Here is a 27251-nt window from a genome sequence, read left to right as displayed (position 1 = left end):
ATTAAAGTATAGAAAAAAAAAAAGAATTAAAACAAGATAAAATGCCCAAAGCATTTAGAAGCTATGGATATGGACACAACATTCCATATACTAAAAAAGAAACCAACAAACTAAATTTTAACTCCTCATATCATATCATGCCTGGGCTCTGAATGCCCGGACAGCACCCATTGCATTCCTTAATCTGACCATTTTGGATTTTGAAGAGAACAGACTTCACAAACAAGAACTGACCTGAAGTGAGTTCATTATCATTCTCAAAAAGAAGAGCTAACAAGAACATCCAAACATAGTATCCAACATCCTTCCATAGAAATCTCTGTAGCTCCTTCTGGACTCAATAAAAATGTAAACATTCAACTCTGGTCTTAAAACTGCACAATTGATTTTGATGATGAATTTCTCCCTTTCTGTACCAACAGGAAGCCACCAGCTTTGAAGACAAATGCACACTGCCTTGACCCATAATACACTGCAGACACTGATCTCTAAAAGCAGTTTCCAAACCACACCAGCTACTTCACATCAATTGCAGCCCTATGAAAAGGAGCAACATCACAACTTCATGCAGTCGCTACTCTGGTCTCTCCTGTCAGCACTCTCTTACGGCTGAAGTGCTGCAGTGTGGCCGTGTTTACAAAGAGAAGGCTCTGCAGTGCAGGAAATACATGACATACATTCAAAAATGTGCCAAGTAGCTAAAAAGGCCAAATCTTTGAAATACGCTTGTAGGAGGACAAGAGTAATTACACATTCTTAACTGTTTGTAAGAACACAAAGTGCACAGGTTCCAGATTGTTTACAAATTTAATGACTTCAAAATCCGCACTTTCCAGTACAAGGAACTTAAGATTTTTTTTTAAAAAAAAAAAATATCAAAATTTTAGCATAATAGTTCTGCTAATACAGCTATAGTTTTTTTTAAAGAATATTTACAGAACTTTAATTCAAAATAAGACTTAAAACACATGAAAATTTAAACAGAAAATTGCTTACAATTAAACTGGCAGTAAAGTAACATGGCTTCCTGACTGCTTTACCGATCAACAGAAAAAGAGGGATAAACACTGCTACAAAATGTTTCACTTTTATGTTTGCAAGTTTTGCACAAGCACCCCATAGTTTAAAAACCACTACACATAGACAAAGCTATTAAAACAGATATCTACGCTGTATCTGTAAACAGTTAAGAAATATATTTTGATAATACAATTCACTGATTGCTTTACAAAATCTGAGTGCAAATCAAATCACATTGAAAACCTGCAATTTCAATTACTGAATTGATTTTAAAACTGCTTCTGTGACTATTGGGACTAGTTCCTTGTTCTTGCACTTGTTCTTGCGCTTGATCTTGTCTTCATGCCCATCCTTCCAGCAGTCCGAGTAGCTCTTACATTGTCTTCACTAAATTCTTCTTTAGTTTTGTTTCTTCTTTCTTTTGGTAGTGATGTATTTTCATCATTGTCTGTTTGTACACAAAAAAAATTAACTGTAAATTTGTATTACAAATAAAAAATTTTATACAAAACCCAGTCTTCAGTTACATTGTTTTTAAAGGAGATGTCCCTAATGACTACATTCCAAAGATTACATCTATGAATTCAACAAACCAGTTACAAACTCCATACTTCTGTACATTCAATATCCTTTAAGATAGCTCCCTGCGGATTTACAGCTATTTCCAAAAGTAGGTTAACATTAATGAGAGCACCAAAACCAATTAGCTACCATTTTAGCTAAAATTTCTTCTACTGATATGTAAAACTAAAACATATCCAACACTGAAGAAAAATCCTACAAAAAAGAATATATGGTAACTGGTTTATGGTCCAGATAAAGCTGGAAAGTCAGGCTTTTAATCATAAAGAAAAGACTAGACACCTGTGTAAGCATCTAGATAGCACAGAATTTAAGCTGCTCCGAGACACAAGCATCAACCCAAGCACTAGACATTGAAACAGTCACTAAAATTCATGCAGGGAAAGATGTCCTCCCTGGAAAAGAAAACTATCCCATCGGATAGTAAAGCATCACAAGAGATCAATCATTCAGCAAGTAAATACATTAGCATCCAGTAGTGGGAACTAGCGAGCGTGTAAACGGAGACAAAAGAAAACTCAATACACCAAGACAGAAAAATGGCAGGTGATGTACGTGTTACGTGAGGATACGCATGTACAGTAGTAAAAGGAAAAAGCCAAAGAGAAATGAAACAAAGGGCATGGTCAAATTGTGATTAGGTTTTTAGCACAATTTGGAGGAAATTCCTCAACATATAGCTGTATAGATTCATTACTATTTCCATTTCCATACATGGATTTGATAATATTTTCTGCATCACAGTAGTTTTCCAAATTACACCACGTCAAGCTAAAAATTCCAGGGAATATTTTAGATGTCTCCAGCCAAAGTACTACTGGCTTGTGGAAAGAAAAACAATAAAGGAGGAAATGGAAGATACATGGAACCTTTGCTGTCTTTTTAGGCTCAAATACAGCTTCAAGCATCAACTTCAAAAAACAGCTGATGACTTGTAAAGGTCCTCCAAACCCTGGAGATATAAAATGAGGTGCTAAGATGGCATTGTGGAGAAAACATGATGAAAAATGGGTGCTATAAACATGATTAATGTTGTGTCACTACCACTTTCTTCTGCATGTAACTTAGTTGCTGTATTTGCTCTAAACCACAATTTATTGTTATGCTTTGAGAGAGAATGTATTAAGAAGAGCACAAAGACATTTGAGAACCCCAACTGAGGAAGAATACATGTCATATCCCATAAAATCAATCCCTTCTACTTAAGGAAAACATCTTATTTTTATAAGACAACACAGACTCTACTTACATACATCTTCTTGCTATATTGCAGACCTACTCTCCATCTCTATTTAAACAGAGTATGGCATCCCACAGTAATGCCAGAATTTTGTACACATTATTGCTGTATCTATAAGTAACTTAGCTACACTTAAAAATTAGAAAGCAAATCCTTCTCACCTGCTTTTAATTTTTTGGATGCCAAGTCATCTGCTGGCAACGGATTTTTTCTTCTGCAAGAAGTGGAAGTTGCCTGTTTTACAGGGTTAACCTCTTTTCCAGTCTGATTATTTTTTTCAGACCCACTGGATGTCAAACACACATCTTGAGTTTCCAAAGTGTTAATGTTTTCTGGCAAGTCACCATTCTTAAACATAGAAGTAGCTGCCTCTGACGTGAATTGTACTTTTTTCCTTTTATTCCTCAATTGCCTCGTGTTTTCCTGGGATGAATTATTTTCTAGAGATGTATCTTCATATTCTTTCAGAATCCTCTTTTGACCTTTACCTTGGGGCAAGACAGGTTTTGCCCTGAGAGAAGTGGAACTAGTAGTTTCTTCAGATTTGGAAGAAATTGTTTTCTTTCTGCCCACTATTGATGGATTATCTTTTGGAGATGAAGCTGCTCCCAAAAGGATACTCTGCTGTTCTTTAGGAGTTTCATTTTTACCATCTTCCAGCAATTCTCGAAGAGAGGTGGAACTAACAGCCACTGAAGTGATTGTTTGCTTGGAGTTCCCTTCTGAAATATCAGTTTTTTCCTGGGAAATCGAATTTTCCAAACATAGCTTTTTTGCTTTTCCATTATTCTTCCGATCACTTTCTTTTGATAAACCCTCTTTCCCTTGAATAGACCTCGTGGCTTCTAACAAGAGGGCAGTTTCTTTCCTTCTGCCTTTTCCCAGTCGATTTTCTCTTACAGATGAATCACAGGTTTCTAATGGAATATTTTTATCTTTTTCAGGAGCCTCCTCACTACCATGAATTCCTGGCAAAGCACGTTTTCCTCTAAGAGAAATGCAATTAGTTGTGTGTGATGCCAGAGTAGTTTCTTTCCTTCTGCCTCTTCTCAGTTGGTTTTCTTTTACAGATGAATCACAAGTTTCTAATGGAACATTTTGATCTTCTTTCGGAGCTTCTTCACTACCATTATCTGCTGACAAACTACATTTTCCTCTAAGAGAAAGGTCATTAGTTCTGAGTGATACTAGAGCAGTTTCTTTCCGTCTGCCCCTTCCTAATGGCTTCTGTTTTGCACAGGACACTGTTTCCAAAGGCATATTTTGTTCCACATTAGTAGTGTCCTCTTTAACATCAGTTTCAGAGAAGCCACATTTTGTCTGGAGAGAAGATGAACTTTCTGCCTCTGCTGCTAGATCAATTTTTTTCTTTTTGCCTCTTGCTGATGCATTTGCTCTTGCCTGCAAAGTTTTATTTCCCAAAGCTGGATTTTGATCTTCTCTCACAGTCATGTTTTCATCATCACCTTCTAGCAACCCACGCCTCTTTCTGGTAGAAAGAAATCTAGATGTTTGTGATGTTGCACCAACCTCTCGTCTTCTCCCTCGTCTCAGTGGATTGTCTCCTGTTGAAGAGGGAGTAGCTTCCGAAGCTGTATCTTGCTCCATTACAAAAGCTTCATCTTTACCATGATCTGCAATTAGCGTTTGTTTTTCCATAAAGGTAGAACAAGCTACGTGTGGTGTAGAATCAACTTGCTTTCTTCTGCTCCTCCTTACTTGTGAAGCAGGATTTTCCCAAGTCTCATGTTGACCGTCTTTGTGAGTCGTTCCTTCATCAGTCCCAGGTAAACTCCTTTTTCCTCTGGCCGCTTTGGAACTGGCTTCTTCAAGTACAAAATTAACTTTTTTACCTCTACCTCTCCTATGTACCATTACATTTTGTTGTGATTGCTTCTCTTGAAGGATTTCAGTTCCCTGCTCAATTCTTGCCCGTTTTTGACGGCTTTGAACAAGACTGTCACTATTTGCAGTAGGCATTGATGTGCCAGCTGGGTTGTTCTGGTCCTTTGTGACTTTGTATGTATTCTTGACACAAACAGAGCTCAAAGAACCTTTGAGAGAAGATTCATCCATTTCTGTTTCCAACTTCAGTCTGGGAGTAACCAGTTCTACATTGTTTACATCTTCAGCAAATTCATCAGGCTTTTTCTCTAAAGAATCCTTTTTGCCTCTCCTGTTTCTAGTTCTTTTTGTTTCTTGCATTGCACCTCTGTTTGTTTCCAAGTTCAGAGCACTAACTGCTATTTCGTTTGTCATTCCAGGAGACTCTGCTTTTAATCTTTGAGATGCCTCTGTTGTATTTTCCTGAGCATTTTCTGTTTTATCTCCCTGAGATACTTTAATCTGATTTTTGATGTATGATTGCATTTCACTATCAGTTTCAGCTGAAGTTTCCCTGGTATTCTGAATGTTTTCTATATTTTCAAGTGCTGCACGGCAAACATCTGCATTTCCTTCAGCTGCATGCTTTCTAGCACTTCTTAAAGACTTAGCTCTCTTCCCTGTTATCTTTATTTCAAGTTCAGTTCTGTTTTCAGATTCTTCAGCTGTAGCAGTCTCAGTATCTTTGTCAAAAGTCTGTTCACTTCCTAGTGTCATGTTTGCTGATGGGTCTTTGCGAAGCTTCTTTGTCCCATGAAGGTCCTCTGAAGAATCTTGTTTAACTTGACCATTTCTAGCCCTTCTTCCCCTTTTAGGTGGAACCAGTGGTTCTGTGTTTTCTACCTTTTTTATTCTTCTAGACCTCCTCCCAGGTGACTGAAACATTTCTTCACTGTCTTCTACACCACCTTCGTTAGATTTGTTTTCAGCTTTTTCTAAACCTGTCCTCAGTTGAAAATTTTCATTTTGAAAGCTACTAGATACACTTACTGTCTTCATAGTTGGATCATCTTTAGTTTCTAATATGTCACTGATGCCATATTCCTGCAAAGTCTGTTTCATATTTGCAGGGCTTTTTTGTAGCATTGAAGAATCTTTGCCACAAGACTCATGATTCTCACTTGGATGCTTTGACTCCTGCAATTCTTTCCTTTTACCTCTTCTGGGTCTTTGAGTAGCTCCATGTGGTCCCACAAATGAAACAGCTTCAACTTTTTCCTGATCCAGGTGCTTTGAAACAATTTCTTCTTCTACATAACGTCTTGTTCTCCTTCCTCTTCCTTCATTTTTAGTTACTGAAGTTGAAGTACTGATGTCCTCAATCTCCTCTTGGGTGCTCATTTTTTCCAGACCTTGCAATTCTTTTAAATTGAAATTCTTTTCACACAGCTTAGCTGAAACAGGAGGTACTGCTTTTCGTCGTTTGCCCCTGACTGGTCTCTGGTTAGACTGGTCACTAGTTGACTCCTTCTGTTCAGAATCTTCACCTTGTGAAATATTTCCTTTATCTTCTAGCACAGGTTGGTTTTCTTTTACCCCTAAAGTTTTTACATAAAAAAGAGCACAAAAAAAAATTATACATTACTATGCCTGATCAAAGTATCTACTAGTTTTGAGTCTCCTAACAGAGTAATTTTCCCTCAAACAAATCACACAATATTTTTAAATTAAAAATAAATAAATCTATCATTATTTTAACCAACTCCTAGATCAAAGGACAGGCTTCTGATCAAAGATGTTTGGTTTATTCAGTAGGTAGCATTCACAGGTTTAAGCTATGTTCTTGGAAGTGTTTGCAAAGGAAGATAACTTTAAGTGCAGACCTTAACATCAGGTTTTTTACACTGGTATGTTTGGAGATGCCAACATGACCACTCCAAACTACTACACTGTTAATTTTGCTCCAACAGAATCCCAGCATGTGGTGCTCATTAGGGATAACTGCACAAATTCCATGAGCCATACACATTTCACACTGTATTTTTGAAATCTTATAACTTAGGTTAAACTTCATAACAGCATGTATTACCTTGTATATTCATTGTTGCTTTAGTTAAAGCAGAAGCATTTGTACTTACCATATTTATGACTAGTACAAGGAGGTGCGCTATCTTCTTGCTTAGAATCCACAACATTTATTGACCTGACCTAAGGGAATAAATAATCAATATCATAGGACAAAAAATAATGGAGCCAAGCAATACAAAATTAATGTATAGTAATTAAAAAAAAAAGTATAGTAATTAAAAAAAAAGTTGTCAAATACTTTTGTTTAAAAATGAAATCAGCTTAGTTTTGTAGCAGCATCCATATATTTGACATTAGCACACAAATATATAAAATTTAATACTTTTCATCTGAGTTAATGTAGAAGTTTTTAAAGATAACAAACACTGCATAAAGAATTAATTAAATGGGCTGAAAAGTGTCTGAAACAGTGCTCAAAAGGAATTTGGAGTATTGAAGCAGAATCATCTGAGTGTTTGTACTGTTTAATCATAGCTCTACACCGATGAGCACTAAGCCCAGTGACACTCGACAATTTACCTATGGATCTGGGAATGAACATAAAAATCAACACTAATAAGATTCACAAATGAAAAAAGTGACGAAGCTGTGAATTATATAGTCAGAATGGTAACCCAGAGCAACCTCAGTAACTATTTAGACAGGCTCCTTCAAAGAAAACACATATTAACACAGGCAAAAGAACAGTGATCAAGCCATCTCTCTAAAACAGGCAACCAGTCAGGAAGCAATGAATGAAATACTTGGGGGCAGAGAGAGAAATCAGCTGATCACGCTAATATGTTTTGCCAAATGCTCAACACTTGGATGGGCAAAGAAAGAGAGCTTAAAATTTAATCTATGGAGTATGAAGCAGCTGTACAAAACAAAGAAACAAAACCCCAAACCATATGCCTTGCTTATGAAAAGGGAGGCTGAGAAAAAAGTTGATGGTAGCTTGTTAGCAATTTAAGGAGTGCTTTAAAACATAAGGGGAACAAATGACCAGAGAGGAAAAGAGTGCTGCAACTCAGCCTTCTAGTGGGGAGGCATTCACCTGGACAAAGCTATCCAGGAAAAAAAAAAAAAGATTGAAATCTTTATTGTTCTCAAATCAACATGAGGTGCTTTTCTAGAGGGTACCTTTTCCTTCAGAGGTTATAGGGATTGCATATTTGAAGTGCTGTAACGTACAAGATACTAGGAGGCCTAAGAATTCCTTTCAGCTACAGGCTTGAACATCTAAATAAATTCCTTTTTAGAGCTAAAGTATTTTACCTTAATTTCCTCTGGTGTATCAAACATTTCCATAACTCCAACATAGTCCACTTCCAAATTGGAACAATTCTGCCTGGGTTCTGCCATAAGCCTTTGCAGACCCACGAAGTCATCAACTGGTTGATTCTTCTCCCTCGGTGTCTTCATTAGTCTGTTAATACCAAACATCTCTTCTACGGGTTTAACTTTTTCCTTTGGTGTCTTGAAAATACGACTAATCCCAATCATGTCTTCTACTGGTTGATATTTCAGCTTTGGAGTTTTCTTGATTAAATCAACATCTGCCACATCTTTTGCAGCTTCCTCTTTTTGTACCGGAGTCTTCAACAAACTTTCAAAGGCAAGTTCACCTGTAACAGGTTCCAGCTCTTGCTGCGGGGTTCTCATGAGCTGCTTAATGCCTGACAAGACCTCAAGTGGCTCTGGCTTCCGCTGCGGGGTTCTCATAAGCTCCTTGATGCCAGATAGGACCTCAGCTGGCTCTGGCTTCTGCCTTGGGGTTCTCATGAGCCGCTTGATGCCTGACAGGACCTCAGCTGGCTCTGGCTTCTGCCGCGGGGTTCTCATAAGCTGCTTAATGCCCGACAGGACCTCGGCTGGCTCTGGCTTCTGCTTTGGGGTTCTCATGAGCCGCTTGATGCCCGATAGAACCTCAGCTGGCTCTAGCTTCTGCTTTGGGGTTCTCATGAGCCGCTTGATGCCTGACAAGACCTCAGCTGGATCTGGCTTCTGCCGCGGGGTTCTCATGAGCCTCTTGATGCCAGACAGGACCTCAGCTGGCTCTGGCTGCTGCTGTGGGGTTCTCATGAGCTGCTTGATGCCTGACAGGACCTCAGCTGGATCTGGCTTCTGCTGTGGTGTCATCAGAAGATGCTTGATGCCTGACAAGTCCTCTACTGCTTCTGACCTTTGCTTTGGGGTCCTTAAAATCCGCTTGATTCCTGACATGACCTCAAATGGTTCCAACTTCTGCTTTGGAGTCCTCCTTTTACTTACTGATTTCACTAGAGATGCTTGTTTTTCTGGAATTACTAACGAACTATCCATGCTAATATTTTCTTCTAGTGTATCTTCGGGTTTTTGGGGAGTTTTTGTGGATATTGCATCAAACATAGACTTTAGGGACTTGTCTCTCAGAATGTAACAGATGCCTAGAGTATTTTGTTGCCGTTCTGAAGCTTCCGAACCACTTAAGGGTGACACCACCATCTCTCCTGAAATAAGTAGTAGATTTATGAAATTTGGAAAAAGAATTATGCAGGAAATCCAAGCATTCTAATTGCTGTATATCCAAGTAAAATGGATTCAAACAGCCTGAGCCTCGTACAAACCAAAATGTGCTTCAACAACTGATTTGATAATTAGCTTCTACAAGGCACAGCATACATTAAATAAAACTGACTACAAAAAATATATTATTTTTTCTAATTTAATCTGATAAAAGAATTAATGGTTTCTGTTATCCCTAAAATTTCTAGTGGTGCAAGTTTATTATTGCAATTTCCTTTGTATTTTGAAGCAGTACCAGACATAAATCATAAATTTTCACATTAAAGAACAAACATTTGACCTTTCCAATACCAAGCAAGAAAAAAGTGACAAAAGATTTTTGCCTAATTTATTTTATAGAATATCTCAAGTTGTAAGGCACCCATAAAGATTATCAAAGTCCCAACTCCCTGCTCCTCACAGGACTACCTAAAACTAAACCATACAACTAACAGCATTGTCCAAGACAATCCTTGAACTCTGAGAAGCTCGGTGTCATAACCACTTCCCATGGGAGTGTGTTCCAGTGACCAATAAGCCTCTCAGTGAAGAACCTTTTCCTCATGTCTAAACTGAACTTCCCGACACAGCTTCACTCCATTCCCTCACGTCCTATCACTGGTCATCAGAGAGAGATCAGCACCTCATCCTCTGCTGCCTCCCTTGAGGAGGCTGCAATAAGAACACCTCCCAGGCTTCTCTTCTCCAAGCTGAACAAGCTCCAAGTGACCTCATCTTCTTCATGGGTATATATGATAAAATATAAATATATATGATAAAATATAAATATATATCCTTTTCTGGATTGCAGATGCTTCATCTCAACACATTGAGTCTGCCTATGCCAAAACTACTCACTGTGTGAAGTGGCACACACCAATACCCCTAAATATATCTAAACATCGCCTTTCTTTTCAAACAACAAACATACCAGACTCTTCAGGAGTGTGTAATTCAGAAATATCATCTGCAGTACATGTTGGTGTAAAATCAGTCTTCTGAACAGCGGCCAAAGGTAATGTTTTTCCACTCTGGATTTCTGGGGTTTGAAACATTTCGGTCATTCCTATAAATTGTGTTCAGAGAAATGAACATTAACAAAAGAAATAAGCAATTGGCAGACTGAGCAATAGACTTTAAAAGCTTACCTGTGAAGCTTTCATCCATGTTCATGTCCAGCTTCAAGAGAGGATTTTTCACCACTTTAGGGACCTGTCCAGCCGTTCTGACTGTGGTGGCATAAGCTCTACCTACAACTATTGTAGCAGGTGACTCTGCATGACCTGTACTAAAATGACCTTTTATTTTTCTTTCTGGAGTCTGCAGAGGAGAAACAAGAGAGTTGAAAAGAAAGTGTTAGTAAACAGAGATTCCTTTTATATAAAAATCTACATTTCTTATAAGCTGTGACACAGATCTTAACACCCATTTAGCATCATATGCTTCCAGCTTCTGTAGCAAAATACCTACAAGCTGTTCTGTGGTTAGGCAGAAAAAAAAAGTAAACGTGGGGGGGAAAAAAAAAGAATACCTTTGATGACTGCATTATCTTCTTCAGGGACCTTCTTTTTCGGACACTTTTTTTAACAGTCTTGGACTGGGGTCTTGCAACACCTGATTTTACCACTTCTGCCCAAGACTTTGCAACTAGAAAGCAGAAGAGAAATAAGCACTTCAATTCTCAGCTACACAAATAGAAGTTCATCATTATTTCTTTATAATTCCAATGGATTTGCTGCAGCCAATCACAGCAAAGTGGTGGGTTTTTATCACCTGACAATACCTACAGTAACGTGCTCTGTGAAATGCTTTCAGTTGGAGGACCCAATTTCAGCTGAAGTTTAACAACTGTCCAAATACCCAGTATGGCTTTCCACAGCTAAACAAGTTTTAAACAATGTCAAATAAATGTTAGATCCCAGAACTGAATGCTGACCCAATTCTGTCCTTGCTGGTTTTGTAAGGAAATACTTTTTCCCTAGCAGAAATTTGCCATGAGCCTTTCAGTCTTGTTCATTATTATACTTCAATTTTTCCCTGGTGGGACATGAGATATAACATCAGAGAAATGGCTTCTAAGTGAAACATGCCCAGCATTTCTTTCACCATGTTCCTAAGGAATTTCATAGTCAGAAAATTATTTATTTATACTGCTTACAGCATTAAAGTCTACACACACTCGCCATAATTTTTCTAGTATCTCCTTCTCCTTATAACATACTTTGAAAATTCCCAAAGCAAGGTTATCTTTATCACAGCATCATTCTGTACACAGCCAAGGAATCAGTTACAGTTGTGTAATAAAAATGAAGCTGTAAGGTGGTAGGACATCTGCCTAGCTTACTTCAGAAATAGGCTATAAGAAAACAGGAATAAAAAAAAAAAAACAAAACACACTTTTTTTTTTTTTTTAAGTAGAGATAAAAAGGGAATGCTGCTCCTGAAAAAAGCATAATAGTAGTCTATTGCCAGAACTGCTGTGCAAGTTGGGGAAAGTCTGCAAATAACAGCAACTTTGAAAAGTTGTTATTGCTAAGGTGTTCAAAATACATAGAAAAAATGCTAAACATGCAGGAAATTATCTGAAAAGTCACCGGGGAAAGTTTTATTTTGGATATAAAGTAGACCTCTAAACATTTTTTTAAGAACTGTGGCGTTCTTTTCCCATTACAAAAGAAATGGATGTACCGATATTAAAAACCACTCACACATTACAGAGAGGTGGTGAAAAATAATTGTGTCTTTAATATTTGTGAAGTGCTATTATAATGAATGGAGCAACCAAAGGCACTGAAAAAAATCCCCCCTTATTTTACTAAAAAACTAATAGCACTTACACCTGAATTAACCAGGAAGTATTGTGAAGGCCTACGATTTTATCTCATTATGTAGTAATACCGATGAGACCACCATGGGGACACTGTCCACAGTATGTTGTTTAAGATTTTAAATTTTGACTACAAAAACAGAGATTGTAAAGAGTAATAAAAATTCCTGGGTGAATAGTTGGTGGGAAGCTTTGAATTCAGCTTTGAAAGAGTTAAATTGATCTACATTTATGAAAACAGAAGACAAAGACACCTTATCTCTAAGTTTCTTCAAAGAGAAATATTTCATGAACTGATAAGGCTTCCCTGTATCAGTTTCCAGTGCTGCCAAAACTATTTCAAACCAGTATTTAACATTACAATCCAAATATTCAAAATAATCGAATTAACACCCAGTTATCATCCCATTTTTTATATAACCTCTGTTATACACCACTGTCAACAGCTAAGTGCACTCTAAGGTTGTGACAAAAGTTGTCAGCTGTGTATAAAATTCAAAATTGATGCAATCAATAAAATTTAATTTAACTCAGTACCACTTGAAGGATTACTATTGCAACTAACCTTGCAAAGAGAACCTTAACTCTACTATTTTCCTACGTCTGAAGATTAAGATTTGTTTTCTAAATACTGCTTCAGTAATATATATACTTTAGTAATTTGTTTTATGAATACGAGAGAATATGACGCTTCACAAATCCCCATTGTTTCCAACAACTGCAATAGCCATCAGAAGATATGTCAGTCATTTGGTGGCCCCTGCATAATGAAAGGCTTTCTTCAGTCTTGTTCCTGTATTTTACAGCATTAATACTAAAAATTAACTGCTCAAACAAACCTAGTAAATTGGCACTGGAGGCACCACTTCTTCTTTTTGCTTTGAGAACTGCTACAGCCCCACTTCTCCTCTTCGTGGAAGTGACCTTCAAAGCAGGTTGTGCACTTCTTGTTAATTTGTCAGGTGTAGCCTTTACAAAGGTTTTATCATCTTGGTTACTGTGAGAAGACTGAGGTGTTTTCACTGGGGTATCATTTTTCTCCCTTGTGTTCATGTCTTCCGCAACAGCATCCTTCTCTTCTGCAATTGGTAATTGTGTCGTGACGCAAGAAATAGAGAAACGTCCTTTTCTGTAAGGTGCTGGAGAGCCTAAAGCAAACCCAGGCGTTGCCTTCCCAGAGACAGGGGAGGCAGTTGGCGACTTCTGGGTTGGCAGATGTTTTGGTGATACTTTTTCTTTCTGCAAATGTTCAGAAACCTCCTGGTATGAAAAAACAAAAACCACCACAAAGATGTTTCTGCACTTGGCTGAACTACAAATGCTCATCAATATCTTTGAGAAGTAAATACAATAGTATAAAATATCATCAGATCATTTAACAAGCCTTAAGTGTTAGTCTTTGAAAACAAACTTGTAACAAGTTCTAAGTTCAAAATACTCTCAAAAGACAAATGCAAATTCAACTGAATAAATTAACTGAATTTACTATTCCACTTTATTCCAAAGTTTTGTTCATATCAAGTACACTAGACATATTTTAACTGGTTTAAATCAACAGCACATGCTTTCAAACTTCTAGCCAAACCAAGTGGCAGTAGTTTACACAGTCTGCCCACAAACTACTGTTCTGTTTTCTGTCATTTATGGTAAACTGTAGCTTGTAGACACTGCTGCTACGCACAAACACAGAGAAATATACTCCCACATATGCATGAGAATGAGCAATAGCACGCAAGGTGAAGAAAAAAACCAATCCCTGTATAAAACCAGGTAGATATAAATGGTAAGATAAGCCCTTTCCTACAATGGAGAAATTAAAAAAATGCTGATTAAAATTTGCTAATTCCAAATACCATTTTAATTTGCAATTAAAATTTCCACTTCACAACATATATCTAACAAGGTTTACTACTAATCTTTAATTAATTTTTAGAAGTCATTTAATTTATAAATTCTGTTCACATTGTCTTAGCAACTAGATTAATTGTAGTGTTTACCTGGACTGCAAAGGGCTTCAGTCCCTGAGCTTTTTTCAGAACTGCACGAGGAGAGTTTCCAAACGGTAAGCTCAGTCTCGCAGGAATTGCACCTTTTTTAAGGGGTGAGTTGGGAGGCAAACTTTTATCAAAAAGTTCTGGACTTAGATGACCACCAAAAGACACTCTCTTTCTTTTTCCTGAAGGCTGAAGTAACAAGTCACCGCTTTTCCTCTTCTGAGATACCCTTCTTGAGTTGCCTGAGAATAGCAATCGAAAATATTTCTGTATAACTAGAAACCAAGCTAACATTTTAACCAGCATGAACTACACAGATAACTACTATTTTCAAAGTAGGAAACATATCAGAAGGAAATCCTTAAGATTTCTCTTAAGGAGAAATTGACTCAGTTGTGGAGTAAACTTTCATACATATTATTGTATGTTTTTATGGTCAACTGTAACTACACGATAAATATTTTAGAAGTAATACGTCAGAAATGAGGTCTAGATTTTCTGCAAGTGGAAAAATTCTCATAAGAATGCTAAAAGAACTTCTCAATAAAAAATCAAGGCGGGGCATTAAACATATTTACCCGATTCCTCTCCAACCAATAGGCCAGAAATATTAATTTCTGAGACAGCCTCATTATCTTGCAGCACAGTAGCACTTCCAGAAGATCTTCTCTTTGACAATCTACGAGACCTTACAACACCGGTATCTTCTGAATCTAGTTTCTGGTGATCCCCACTTGCAGTCCGCAATTCTTTAGTTCCACTGTCCTTTCTGCCTGTAGTCTTATCATGATGTTCTTGAACAACATTCGAGTCCAATGCTTTTTCAGGTAGCAGCCCAGATGTCCTTGGCCTACCCCTTTTTCTTCCAGACTTAGATATCTGACTATCAGGAGATGCCAGCTCTGATGTTAACTCTTCTGAAATTGGTGTCTCTGAATGGACGCTTGTGTTTGACACTGTTTTACTTCGCCTGCTATTTCTTCGGGGACTGTTGTCCCCAAAGAAAAGAGAGACAGGAGTTTCAGAACGTCCTCCTTTTGTGTTAATAAAGTTTTCCTGATCACAAATTTCTTTGGGCATTTCTTCTTTTACAGGTGTTTCTGGTGTATGTTCTTTACTATTTTGTCTTTGTTTTAAACATTTATTTTCTGTCAAAGGCAGTTGTTTGAGGCCGTCATTTCTGCACACTGAATCTTCCCTTTGAGTTTCTGCCAAAATTTCTGAAAAAGACTTACGTTTCCATGATGCACGTCGTTGAATTATTGGAGTATCAGTGTTTACAAGATTCATTCCACTAGTTTCTTTGGCAGGCGATATGAAAAGAGACCGAGGACTCTTCCTTCTGGGCGTTGGTGTAGACAGAACATTTTTATCTACTTCAGAAACATTCGTGTCAGTTGTTTGCTCCGGTTTATCCAATAATACTGCAGAGCTGTATATTTTCAATCTCTCTGCATAGTCCAAGGATTCTATAGGGCACTGCTTCAGTGAAAACACTGCATTTCCATCATTATTCTTACTGGGTCTGGCTGCAACTTCAGTACTTTTAGATTTGTCTGCTGTACTTAGTTCCATATGATCTTGCAAGCTACTTTTCCCAGTATCTCTTGATACCTCCTTTGAAACACGTGTTCGAGGACTTCTGGTCAAACTCTTCCTGGTAGCACTTCCTACTGAGATATGGTTAAATTCTGAACTGATTACTTCTTGTGTTGTTTTTATTCTACAGTCTTCGATATTTTCACTTCCACACATTTCTCTTTCTTTAGTCAGGCTTCCGAGATCATAAACACAACCTGATGATGAAATCAGAGCGCTTGGTTCTAGCAGAACAGTGTTACCATCCTCTTTTGCAGCTTGTTGTGCTGCATTTCCCTCATGCAGATGTTTTTTCGCTTTAATCTCATGTTTCAGTTTTTCATAGAGTTTACTAAAGGGAGAGATTTCATTCTGCTTTTTAAAAGATTGACGTATTCTGTTTGAAGATTTGGGTGTTTGAGATTTGATGGGTAAAGCTTTGGAAATATTTTCCTCTGTACTTTGTTTATTTTCATCGGCATTTTTTTCTCCACCATCAGCATTATCTACGAAGTAAATAAAACAAAGTAAAAAGTAATAAAAGTGTAGTTACTTAAAAATCGCAAAACTACAAATATGAGTTCCATAAACACAGATAAAAATTTCTGCCTTTCCTCTCCCAAGATGGTAAACCAGGGTCCAGCATACGGTACTGAAAATAAAGCTCTGCTAACAATTCGTCTCATAACAGAAACATTAGTATTGAAATGTTTAACAGAGATTTGAAGTTGTAATCTAGCATTTGTCCTCAGGTAAGGCACTTGGTATTTCACACTTTCGTTTTTCTTCAGAATCTATGGCTCCTATGACTCTTTCATGGCCATCGTAAGACAAATCTACAAGCACAGAATTAAACACCCGTTTACATCACTTTACCACAATTCAAACTGGTTTTTGTTCTGTGTTTACACAGATGCTACATTGCTTAAGCTGTGGCAATGCTTCTTCAGGATAAAGCCAGACAATAAAGCAGAGCTTTCACTCCCCAAATTAGACTGCATGTTTGCTGCCATTCCATTTTGATCTATAAGCTGCATCCTAGGAAGCTTGAGGTAGCATGCTTAACAGCTTTTTCCATGAGCAAAGGGTATATGCAAGCTAACAGAGTTCACCTGATAAGAGGCATCTTTTTAAGCTGCAGGAAACTGATACCTCACATACATCTATACATCTACAAGGTCTGTCTCTCAATGCTACTTAGATCAGCATAAATGCCTGCCAAAACAAATGCTGATACATGTTGATTTAATTGCGATGTAATGATAAAGGTAAAGACAGAAACACAAGGAAAAGCCAATCAGTCACCTTCTGAGAAAGGAGAAAAAAACTTCAGTCTCCCCATGAAAGTAGCATTACTTAAGGATAGGAAGGTGAAGTCCTGCTATTTAGCCAACCCCTGGTCCACAACTACCCAAGACTCAGTAACTATAAGATTTTTACCTGGTCTACATGGAACAGCTATTGTAAATTATTACTTCAATCAGCAAAACTAACCGTGCCTATATGTCTCCATTTCAATTCCTTATTAGCAAAGAATACACAAGATAATGCAATGTTTGCTCAAAAGGGATATAGCAGTATTCTAGGCCAGCAGAGAACTGCAAGCTAAATTTTAATCACAAAGGTCCATTTACCATGTTATACTTATTTGATGCTTCTGAAAAGTAAACTGTAATAGGTAATTGTTTCACATATCTGTTTCAACTGATGTTTACATCACATTTGCAAAACTGGTGTGCTGTATTCCCTTCTTCACACGCTGAATTTTCACAAATGACTTGGAGTAACATATATGGATTTTGCCAGTTCCAGGCTGACTGTTACTGCCCATTTGTCAGGATGTAATTAAGCTGGTTTTTTCTAGCAGGATTTAGCTTTGATAAATCACACCATCCAAGTATGATGAGATAGCACACTGACACAGCCAGGTGTATTGCACTCAAGACTGAAAAGTCCTAAAAAAAGAGTCTCTTGCTCTTTTCAACCTTCTGTTTCCTCTTAGGCTAAGAGGGAAAACTTAAATGCAGTTGAAGGGGAAGAGGAAAATAACCCCCCTGTAAAACAAGTACCAACCTGAAGCACGAAGACTTTTAGATCCTGAAGTTCGTTTCTGCAATAATTCCTCTTCTGCCACCTGCTGAACATGAAGAACGTGGAAATTTGTGCAATATTACAGCTGAGCAACAAGTTTAGCTTTTGACTGCACATTGAAAAATACTAAATTTATAAAAGTATAAACATTGTTTACTAAGCAGGCTTAAAAGTATTCAAATGATATCCTAGAATATTTCAAAATTTAAGACTGTTGACCAATTCACATTTGAGGCCCCGTATAGCCACGGGTTTAAGTCTTGTTTTATCATTGAAATTACTGGCTCTAAAAAGCTGTATCATAAGAATATACACAAGCACATTTGAGTCTCGTCTTCTTACCAGAGATAGTGGAAGTTTTCTTATTTAAATAAGAGAACTATAACACTAAAAAAATAAAGTCTTTCAGTAACCACAGTACTCACAAACTAACACTATCCCTTTAAGGGATAAAACTGTTGAGAACAAAAAAAGGAGCTAAGAGAAAATAAGTTATTAAAAGATAGGTTTAGTTTGATACTTGGAAATTCCAACAATACACTAGCACACTAGCACATAGAACAAAGAACAACGGACCATTTTTGAAAAAAAATAAAAAGAAAGTTAAATCTCTAGGGCAAGCCTTCCTATTACAAAGGCAACCAATGCTCATACTCTGCATTTCTTGGATCCCATCCTCCCTCCCAAAAAAGCTAAGGATTAATGTTTAATAGCTTACCTGTATTAGGTGCATCATAGATTACTAAGTATCTATTAGCAGATACCATCAAGTCTAAAATTAATACATTATTAACTTTAAAAAAGGTATTTATCTGAAAGAGATTATTCATATTTTCAAGCAGAAAGGCAATCTATGGCTGAAAAATTATTTTTAATGAGAAAACAGAACAAGGAAGTGGAATGTGATATCACTACTAATACCAATGCACTTGTAAAAATTAAGCCTATAACAAAAATTACCTGTGGTGCATCTTCTTTTGGAGTTCTAGAACGCCTTTTTCTTGGAGTTGACTGGAGAGGATATTCAAATCTGGAAGAAATATTTAAAAAGTTAGAAAAAAAACTTTTTGTCAAATACCTGATGACTAAAATTCCCATTATTAAGATACATGGCCTAATTGTCCACTCCCAAAAATACATGCACATAATTTTTAAAGGCTTGAACTACATCAAAATACTTCTAATTTTTCCCCTAAAAACGACTATTCTTGAAAAATCGAAGCGATCTCTCTAGACAATTCTATCTTTATTGGCTTAGCTTAACGTAATATAAAAGTGATAAAAAACATCTTTTAGCAATCCTGCCTTCTGAAGAAAGTCTATCTGATATTGTAAAGAAATATGAAATAAACTAGATTAACTTCAGCTTCTGAAGATGGTAAAAGGACATTTTAATTTTTCCCACTTATCTACATCCATTTTCTGTATCTTTCACCAGGAGTAAGAGCCTTCATTCACAAATCTCTCTGCATCATTTACTTGCAGAACACATTTTAGAACTGAGGCATCAACAGTTTGTTACCAGCACTTACCTGAAAGAACGATCAATAATAGTTAACACATCTCCATGCTTCAGAGGTACAGGTTCCTGAAAACAACTACCATTCAGCTGCGTAGGATTTACTGTACTTAAGTTAGTCAATATTGCCTAAAAATAAAACAAACATTTCAGTAGCCTGATGAGATGCAACAATGCAATGCATACATCTCAAAAAATGTATAGCTTACCTCCTTGTTTTCGTTTACTTCAATTTTACAATGTTCTTTCGAGACCTGAGGCAACTGGATGCGAATGTCACATTCTGTTCTCCTGTGGATGAAAATACAATGCAAGTTTCAAAAAAACACCGAAGACATAAAAATCTGACTGCTATAGAATTAGATGATTTCTCAACTTTTCAGCTAATAATTGTACAGCAGGGGAATGCTTTCTTAAATTTGGGAACAGTAAAAATGAACTAAGTCTTTCAACTGTAGCAAAAAAAAACAAAAACAAAAAAACAGGAGCTCACACTTCTACAACATCAGAGAACCCAAATTAGAAAAGATATGCAAAACACGCAGATCCCAAAAAACCCAGATTTCACAACAAGCTGAAAGAGATGTTTCTACAACAGATACCTAGTGGTTTGAGATTAACTTGTTTCCCAACTTGCAAGTTCTCAAAGACTCATGGAATATTTTTAGAAAACCCCAGCACCTGGTGTTAAAGCTTGCTCTTAGGCATTTGTTACTCTGTTTCAGAAAGCGATCCATATTAGGTAGATGGACCTTTGGTCTCACCTGGGTAGCCACTTCTACCTTCTTAAAAGTTGTTAGTAAGTGAAAGCTGTTTTCCCTAAGTGTATACCATTTCTTTATTTCTGTTTTTTGTTAAGCTAATCTGATGGTTTTGACATGCTGTAGATCTTAGGCAGCAAACGTATCACCTGTCATACCAGAGGCACGGCTCATAGAAGTACCTGACACCTCTCACTGACGCAGCTAGCAGAAATTAATGTTTGCAGCGTTAATTACCAACTGTCTGGGCAGCTCTGCTGAAGCCAAAGAACCGTACTGTTGACAGTCAAGTGCTTTCCATACTTTCACTATGGAATTTGGTTCTGAACTGAGTAACTACAGTTATTTAAGATAGCTATCAGTCAGTAAACTGCTGAACAGACCAAGATTAAGAGACATAAAAACATTTTCTTTGAAGCCTATTTACATTAAGATCATCTAGTCGAGTCTTCACACACACCATTCAGGTATATTGATTTTAACTTTTAACTTAAAATAGCTGGCTCAAGCTCAAAACCCACTATAACTCATGTAAGTTACAATGAGTTTCAAGACTGGAGGAGAAGATATAAGTTCTTAGTAATTTTTAATATATTGGTTGATGTATTCCACAACTGAGGTTTTAGAGAATAAAAAAAAGATTGAGAAAAGCACCAATAATGGATGGTTCTACACCAAGCAATGTACCTCGCTTCTCTACACTAGTCAATTATCTGGAAACTGCCTCTGAATAAAAGAACGTTATCACTTGCTTGTCAACTGTGTATTACTTTTTATTACTTTGGCCAGAAACTTAAAAAAAGAAGGGAAAAAGTAGTTCCGGCAAGAAACTGACGAGAAGCACTAACAAAAATTAAGTTCAACTTCTTAGTGTTACAATTTACCTTAGTTCAGTATCACCTCCCTTGAACACCATTTACAAATAAACAAGCATTTATTTTTTCTTAAGTATTAAAAGATACAATCTCCAGGAAAAATATCACTAATACTATTTTGACGTATACAAGTACTCAACTAATTCTCACCTTCCAAACAGACAACAACTTGCAGTGAGTGGAAAAGTAATTCCATCAGTCCCATTCCGTTTAATTACAATAATATTCCCATAGAGCGGCATCTTCAAGTGTAAAGAATCTTACCTATGAAAGAAGATCAAAATAATTCACCCAAATAATGCTTTACATATTTATGAAAGAAAATAAATGTCATTACTTTTTTTATTTCTGTTCAAGAGACCTTTTCCAGTGCACAGCAAAAGATTCTCAGTGATGTTTACACGTGCATGCTAGTGTAGAAAACTGGGAACTATTTACCCCGAGCAGGCACTGCAATCCTACACGGGAACTTGAAGGCAGGAAGTATTTGGAGAAACTGACGCTTATAGGGCAGTCATCACATGTTCATGTAAACTCAGTTGTCCCACTTTTACACATGTAATTGGGATTTGCTTTGGCATCAGAGCTTTGGCAGGGGCAACACATATGGTATTTCTTCCCATAATCAACTTAAGTTTTTTCACCTCAGCAGTCAGTCCTCCTTGCCTAAGTCTAAATATTACACATTCTCTTATCTAAATGGAAAATCTTAGACTTGATTTTAAAGGAAACAGGTATCAATTAACTATAGTTGTATCCACCTGAAAAAGGAGACAACGGTGGCATTGCCGCGAAGGAGCACTCGCAGGAAGACAGCCGAACAGGAGGCTGAAAGTTCAGCGGCTGCTAGGATCTCCTGAGAGGCTGCCGATAAAACTGAGAGGGTGGCAAGTGCGTCTGTGCCTGCACGTACAAGGAAAGCAGAAGGAACGACGCTTAACTTACAAAAAAGCCCCAAACACAGTGTTTGCACAACCAGATACGCTATTCTTTTCACATATAAACATGATTGTGCCACGGAGTACAAGCCTCAAAAAAAGCTATACACAAAATGCACTATCACATATTACAGGCTTGAAATCAGCAAGCTAAATACAAGGGACCCCAGGTAGTTCAGTGACGCTTCTTCACTTTTTTTGCTGAGTTTGATACGATAAAATACTTGTCGAGATAAACAAAACGCACCCTCGGACAAACCTGACAGCAGCCTTATGAAAAGCCTGTACTTTGCACGCTACAGGAAACGGCAGGCTTCAGTTTTCCTAACACGAAGTACCCTGTTTAGGGCTTCCACCAACTCCTACAAGGGAAAACCGCGAGTTTACCCCGCAGTTACGAGCCCGGCAGGCTCCCTCGGGCAGGATACGGGCGGCCGCCGGAAAGCAGACGCCCATCAACGGGTGATAACGCCAAAAGTACCGGCCAATCAACTCTCTACTCGTTTGGGAGTTTTGAAAAGCAAGCATCCTTTACCAGGCCTGGGCAACACGAGGGAGTGCTCTCCACCGATCATGTGCAGCCAGACAAGAGCTGAGGACAGAATATATGCACTTACGTACACGTGTATAAATTTTCCCAGAAATTTTATGCGTATTCTATTGCTTTCCAAGGACTAATCTTAATGTTGTTATAAACTTCCCAACAGTTAAATGACTCGCTAATTTGGAGCTTTGGAGTCAGCTCTGCCTGACCTTGCATTTGAAATGGGGAAACACTGCAAACACAAGTGATCACAGAAGACACAACTGTTCCGCACAGATCAGACGTTATCATCACCAAAGAACGCAGTGTGTGAAAAAGGACTTGTTTGAAAGAAAACATAGAATCATAGAAGTTTGGGTTCGAAAGGACCTTAAAGCCCATCCAGTTCCACCCCTCTGCGATGGGCAGGGACACCTCCCACTAGATCCCACTAGGGGCTGGAGAACAAGCCTTACCAGGAGCGGGTGAGGGAGCTGGGGTTGCTTAGCCTGAGGGGACACCTTATCGCTCTCTACAGCTACCTGTGAGGAGGTTATAGACAGGAGGGAGCTGGGCTCTTCACCCAAGTGATGGGAGATAGGACGAGTGGGAATGGCCTCAAGCTGCACCAAGGGAGGCTCAGATTAGATATCAAGAAAAAAATCTGCACAGAAAGGGTCATGGGGCACTAGCAGAGGCTGCCGAGGGAGGGGGTAGAGTCCCCATCCCTGGAGATATTTAAAAGACGGGTAGACGAGGTACTCAAGGACGTGGTTTAGTGGCAGATAGGAACGGTTGGACTCTATGATCCAAGAGGTCTTTTCCAACCTGTTGATTCTATTCTATTCAGGCTGCCCAAGGCCCCAACCAGCCTCGAACACCTCCAGAGATGGGGCAGACAGACGCTATCAGAGGAATAGCCTAATTTTCAAAAACGCCACAATTGCTGTGGGGTACCTCCACTCTACTTAAGTCGAACCAAAACACTGCGCTCTTGGCAACAGTAACCACTTCTCGTATCAGAGCCGCTCGCCCCCGGCTCCTCCCAGCCGCGTCCCCGGGCCCGGTTCCCCGCTCCCCCCCGAAGCCTCGCCGCCCCCCGGCCGCCTCCTACCTGCAGCGCGGGGCCGGCCCTGCCCCTCCTGTCAGCGCGCGGCGCCGACTGAGCCTTCCTGCGCGCCGCGGGACGCCGCACCCCCCCTCCCGCCGAACGGATCCCTCCGCCGCACCCCAACGGAGCACGGCTGAGGCGCAGGCAGCTCCGGTACTGCCTGCCTCCCCCCCGCCCTCACCTGCTGACAGACACGGTACGTCCGCCCGCCGTCACCTGGTTGACGGGAAGCACCGAGCTCGGGCCATAGGACAGGGGCTTCTCGGCGGTCGAACTCTTTTCGGCTTGACTGATGGCGGGTTGGCGGAAGGAGAAAAAAAAGCCGCGGCGTAAGAAGCACCGCGACAGGTTTTCTTTCGAAAAGGCGCGCGCCGACTCGCGGTTGGTGGAAGGGGCGGTCACGTGGCCTCGCGGCGGAGCCAATAGGGAACACAGGGACCGTTTGATTTGAAACGGGAGCCGTTCGCGCCTCGGGGCGCTCCGCGTGAAAACCCGCCCGGCCCTGCCCTTAACTCTGCCCGCACCCCTTCCGGCGGGCTGGGGCTCGGACCGGGGCTGGGCGGGGAGGCAGGGGGTGCAGGGGCAGAGGGAGGGGGTGGAAAGAGGGAGGGGGTGGAAAGGCAGATCGTCATAGAATCACTCAGTTGGAAAAGACCTCTTGGATCATCGTGTCCAACCGTTCCTATCTGCCACTAAACCACGTCCCTGAGCACCTCGTCTACCCGTCTTTTAAACACCTCCAGGGATGGCGACTCTACCCCCTCCCTGGGCAGCCTCTGACAGGGCCCAATGACCCTTTCTGTGAAACTTTTTTTCTGATATCCAGTCTGACCCTCCCCTGGTGGAGCTTGAGGCCATTCCCCCTTGTCCTGTCCCCTGTCACTTGGGAGAAGAGCCCAGCTCCCTCCTCTCCACAACCTCCTTTCAGGAAGTTGTAGAGAGCAATAACTCCCCTCAGCCTCCTCTTCTCCAGGCTAAACACCCTCAGGTACCTCAGCCGCCCCTCGTCAGACTTGTTCTCCAGCCCCTCACCAGCTTCGTTGCTCTTCTCTGGACACGCTCCAGAGCCTCAACGTCCTTCTTGTGGTGAGGGGCCCAGAACTGAGCACAGGATTCTAGGTGTGGTCTCACCAGTGCCGAGTCCAGGGGCAGAATAACCTGCTACTTGTAGTTGCCAGTATATACAGTAGGAGGATCGATCCCCACATATATCTGGTACCTTATTAAAAAGAATGCCTGCTTCTTAAGACCTCTGCTTCATGTTAAGAAGTTTCTTTCCCTGATTTTGGTGACAGCAAGAATTCATTGCCAAGACTCAAATTTGAGAATGTGTAAGATAATCAGGAATCAAGAGAAATACTATTTGTGCTTCTGTGTATTTGAAGGCAGAAGCAAAAAAAAAAAAAAGGACACAAACCAAACCACAAGGGTACAAAGTCACACAAGGGTACAAAGAGCTATTCCTAGACACATTCAATATTGTTGCCCTCCTCATCCTTGATCAGGCTTATATTTTTCATATTGCTATCATGCTTGTATAAATCTAAAAATTTATCTCATCAATGAGATATCTTTGGGTATTAGAAGTGAGAAGAAGCCATGATTTGAAAATGGCCAAGAAGAGGAAGGTACCTTTGAATACAGAATCATAGAATCATGGAATAGTTTGGGTTGGAAGGGACCTTAATGATCATCTAGTTCCAACCCCCCTGCCATGGGCAGGGACATCCCACTGCGTCAGGCTGTCCAAGGCCCCACCCAAGCTTATATAATCTCAGATCAGGAACGTTTTTCAGATTGGAAAGGCTTTCAACCATACATAACTGTCTCCAGAATACACAAGATATCTTTTTAAAATGCACTTTCCATCACTACATTCAGTGCTTTCTGTAGTTTGAACATTTGTACCAGTGGTCTGAAATTGCAATTTATAGGCCCCAACCACCTCACCTTATTCTCCAGGACCTCCTCTATGTGATGCATAACACTAAGTTTTGGAATGCAAGCTCCCTCTTGGCTCTCTCTCTCTCTTTTCTTTCTTTTTTTTTTTTTTTTTTTTTTTTTGATGTCCTAGGGCGTAATGAAAACTTTGGGACTTCTAGAAAAGAGATAAGAATGTGCTGGTTTCACCTCCATGAAACAGTACTGGAAAGTACTTTAAAAACAAGGAGACAGGAGACAGAGATTTGCCAGACAGCAGATGAAGTTTCAGGTAACAACACTCTTCCCCTCCCTGGCAGGACAGTACTGGAGAGGACAGGGAGCAAGACTGTTCCTCTGGCGTCAGTTAGCTAAGACTGTCTGAAACATTATTTACAGGCTGTAGTTCCAAAAAAATATAAGCCAAATTAACCTGTGTTGCTGGAGAAGTAAGCAGAAATTACTGTAGAAATTCTGAATCATTTGAAAAAAAAAAAAAAGGGGTAGAACAATTTACTCTTATATAGGAGTATATTTAAAATATACCTGGGTAACATACATAATAAGTTTGAGTTTCTTGTATTTTCACCCTCTGTTTTCTAGCCATCAAACATAAACTGGTAAGTAACAGTGAAACTTGGCTGTTATCTTTGGAAATGACCACAGGAAAAACATCCTGATGAAGCACTCTGGGTTCCAATTTGAATGATATTTTTGATACACACCATATTTCAAAGATACACAGAGCTAAGACATTTCAGTCACCAGACTCCTTCAAAAAGCAAACCTTATCTCCACCATAACTATTTACAGCAAAGACGGACTTGCTCAACTCCTTTCTTTATACCCTGACAACACACTTTATGGTCCTCCCTGCCCACTCTGGATGACTAGGGAAAATAGACAGGTTGTTGAGTGATGCCTGGTATGTTTTTATTTTTACAATATATATGCATTATTGAGACATGGAATCTGATGACCTTACTTCCAAGTTAAAGTCCTGCGCATGAGTGGAGGAAAGAGATACAAAGGGAGGAAAGCCTTTTACAAGGTCATCCAGTCTTCTGGGCTTCAGAGGATAAAATTTTACTATTTAGACCTTTCATAAAGCAGAACTCCTTTTGATATTACAACTATTTTATTTAATTATCTAGTTTGCCTCACATACTATTTTACATGGTATGATGACTTTAGATGTGATACAGTTAGATGTAAGCAGCTTTTTAAAAGTTCTTCTTTTCCTTTGAATTAAATTACTCTGAAGTCCATTTTATAAGCTTGGAGGAGGGCTTAATTTAGATCAGCATATTAAGTCATGACCTTCTCACACCTTCTGCTTGTCACGATAGCTTTTTGCTAGTGGACAATCTTATATTTAGATGTAAAACATTCAAACAAAATCAGAATTCTAACACTGGGTATCATTGCCATTAACAGATATTAAGGTCAGATCCTTCCTAGGGGGTCTTTACGTGTATTTACAGCTGAACAATGTATCTAAAACAAACCGTTTATACCAGTAAAACTCTTCAAAAGCTTCGGAATTTTAAATACACATTTAATAAGTACTCTGAAATAATATTTTCTGCTTTCTTTTAAATGGTGAAAGAACACAACAAAACATTACTAAGGGGCAGAAACTGCAAAAGATCAAATTTCCCTATCTGATGTGAAACACTAATATTTTGAAACAAAAACTTTTGTCTTTTACCAAAGCTCATCCTGAAAACAAGCTTTCTAATAGGCTGTTTTCACATACAGCCTTCAAAGCCATGAAAGATGACAGGAAAGCAAACCGCTCAATATCAAGTTAAAATACATAATTTTTAAATGT

At 39.0% G+C, this 27251-nt stretch overlaps 1 protein-coding gene across 4 annotated transcripts; it reads right to left on the bottom strand.

The window, feature by feature from the left end:
- Positions 1–107: 107 nt before the first annotated feature.
- On the bottom strand, positions 108–23798 carry MKI67 (marker of proliferation Ki-67). Of its 4 annotated transcripts, none has more exons than XM_054072075.1 (16): positions 23679–23798; positions 21076–21189; positions 19499–19580; positions 19303–19418; positions 18731–18800; positions 17753–17816; positions 14680–16185; positions 14105–14343; positions 12947–13367; positions 10812–10927; positions 10429–10600; positions 10212–10346; positions 8012–9225; positions 6805–6874; positions 3004–6264; positions 108–1468 (listed from the first exon to the last, which is right to left on the bottom strand). In XM_054072075.1, the coding sequence occupies exons 2-16, from the start codon at positions 21165–21167 to the stop codon at positions 1317–1319; spliced, it is 7710 nt and encodes a 2569-aa protein (XP_053928050.1). In that variant the 5' UTR covers positions 21168–21189; positions 23679–23798; the 3' UTR covers positions 108–1316. The 4 variants fall into 4 exon arrangements, with proteins under 4 accessions (XP_053928050.1, XP_053928048.1, XP_053928051.1 ...); XM_054072073.1 differs by lacking the exon at positions 23679–23798 and adding an exon at positions 23501–23597; XM_054072076.1 differs by lacking the exon at positions 23679–23798 and adding an exon at positions 23501–23597 and having other exon boundaries at positions 17753–17813.
- Between the last annotated feature and the right edge of the window lie 3453 nt (positions 23799–27251).

Source organism: Cuculus canorus, chromosome 7 (assembly GCF_017976375.1).
Source record: "Cuculus canorus isolate bCucCan1 chromosome 7, bCucCan1.pri, whole genome shotgun sequence".
In the NCBI taxonomy this organism is placed as follows: Eukaryota; Metazoa; Chordata; class Aves; order Cuculiformes; family Cuculidae; genus Cuculus; species Cuculus canorus.
This window is presented reverse-complemented; position numbering and strand designations above follow the sequence as displayed.

Bases quoted from the DNA above. Each gene is read 5' to 3' on its own strand.
- MKI67 (XM_054072075.1), bottom strand. From the start codon at position 21,167: ATGCCGCTCTATGGGAATATTATTGTAATTAAACGGAATGGGACTGAT. The intron at 17,817-18,730 runs GTAATTTTTGTT...CTTCATGTTCAG, and splicing joins CAAAAGAAGATGCACCACAG to CAGGTGGCAGAAGAGGAATT. The intron at 9,226-10,211 runs GTATGTTTGTTG...TACTTATTTCAG, and splicing joins ACACACTCCTGAAGAGTCTG to GAGAGATGGTGGTGTCACCC.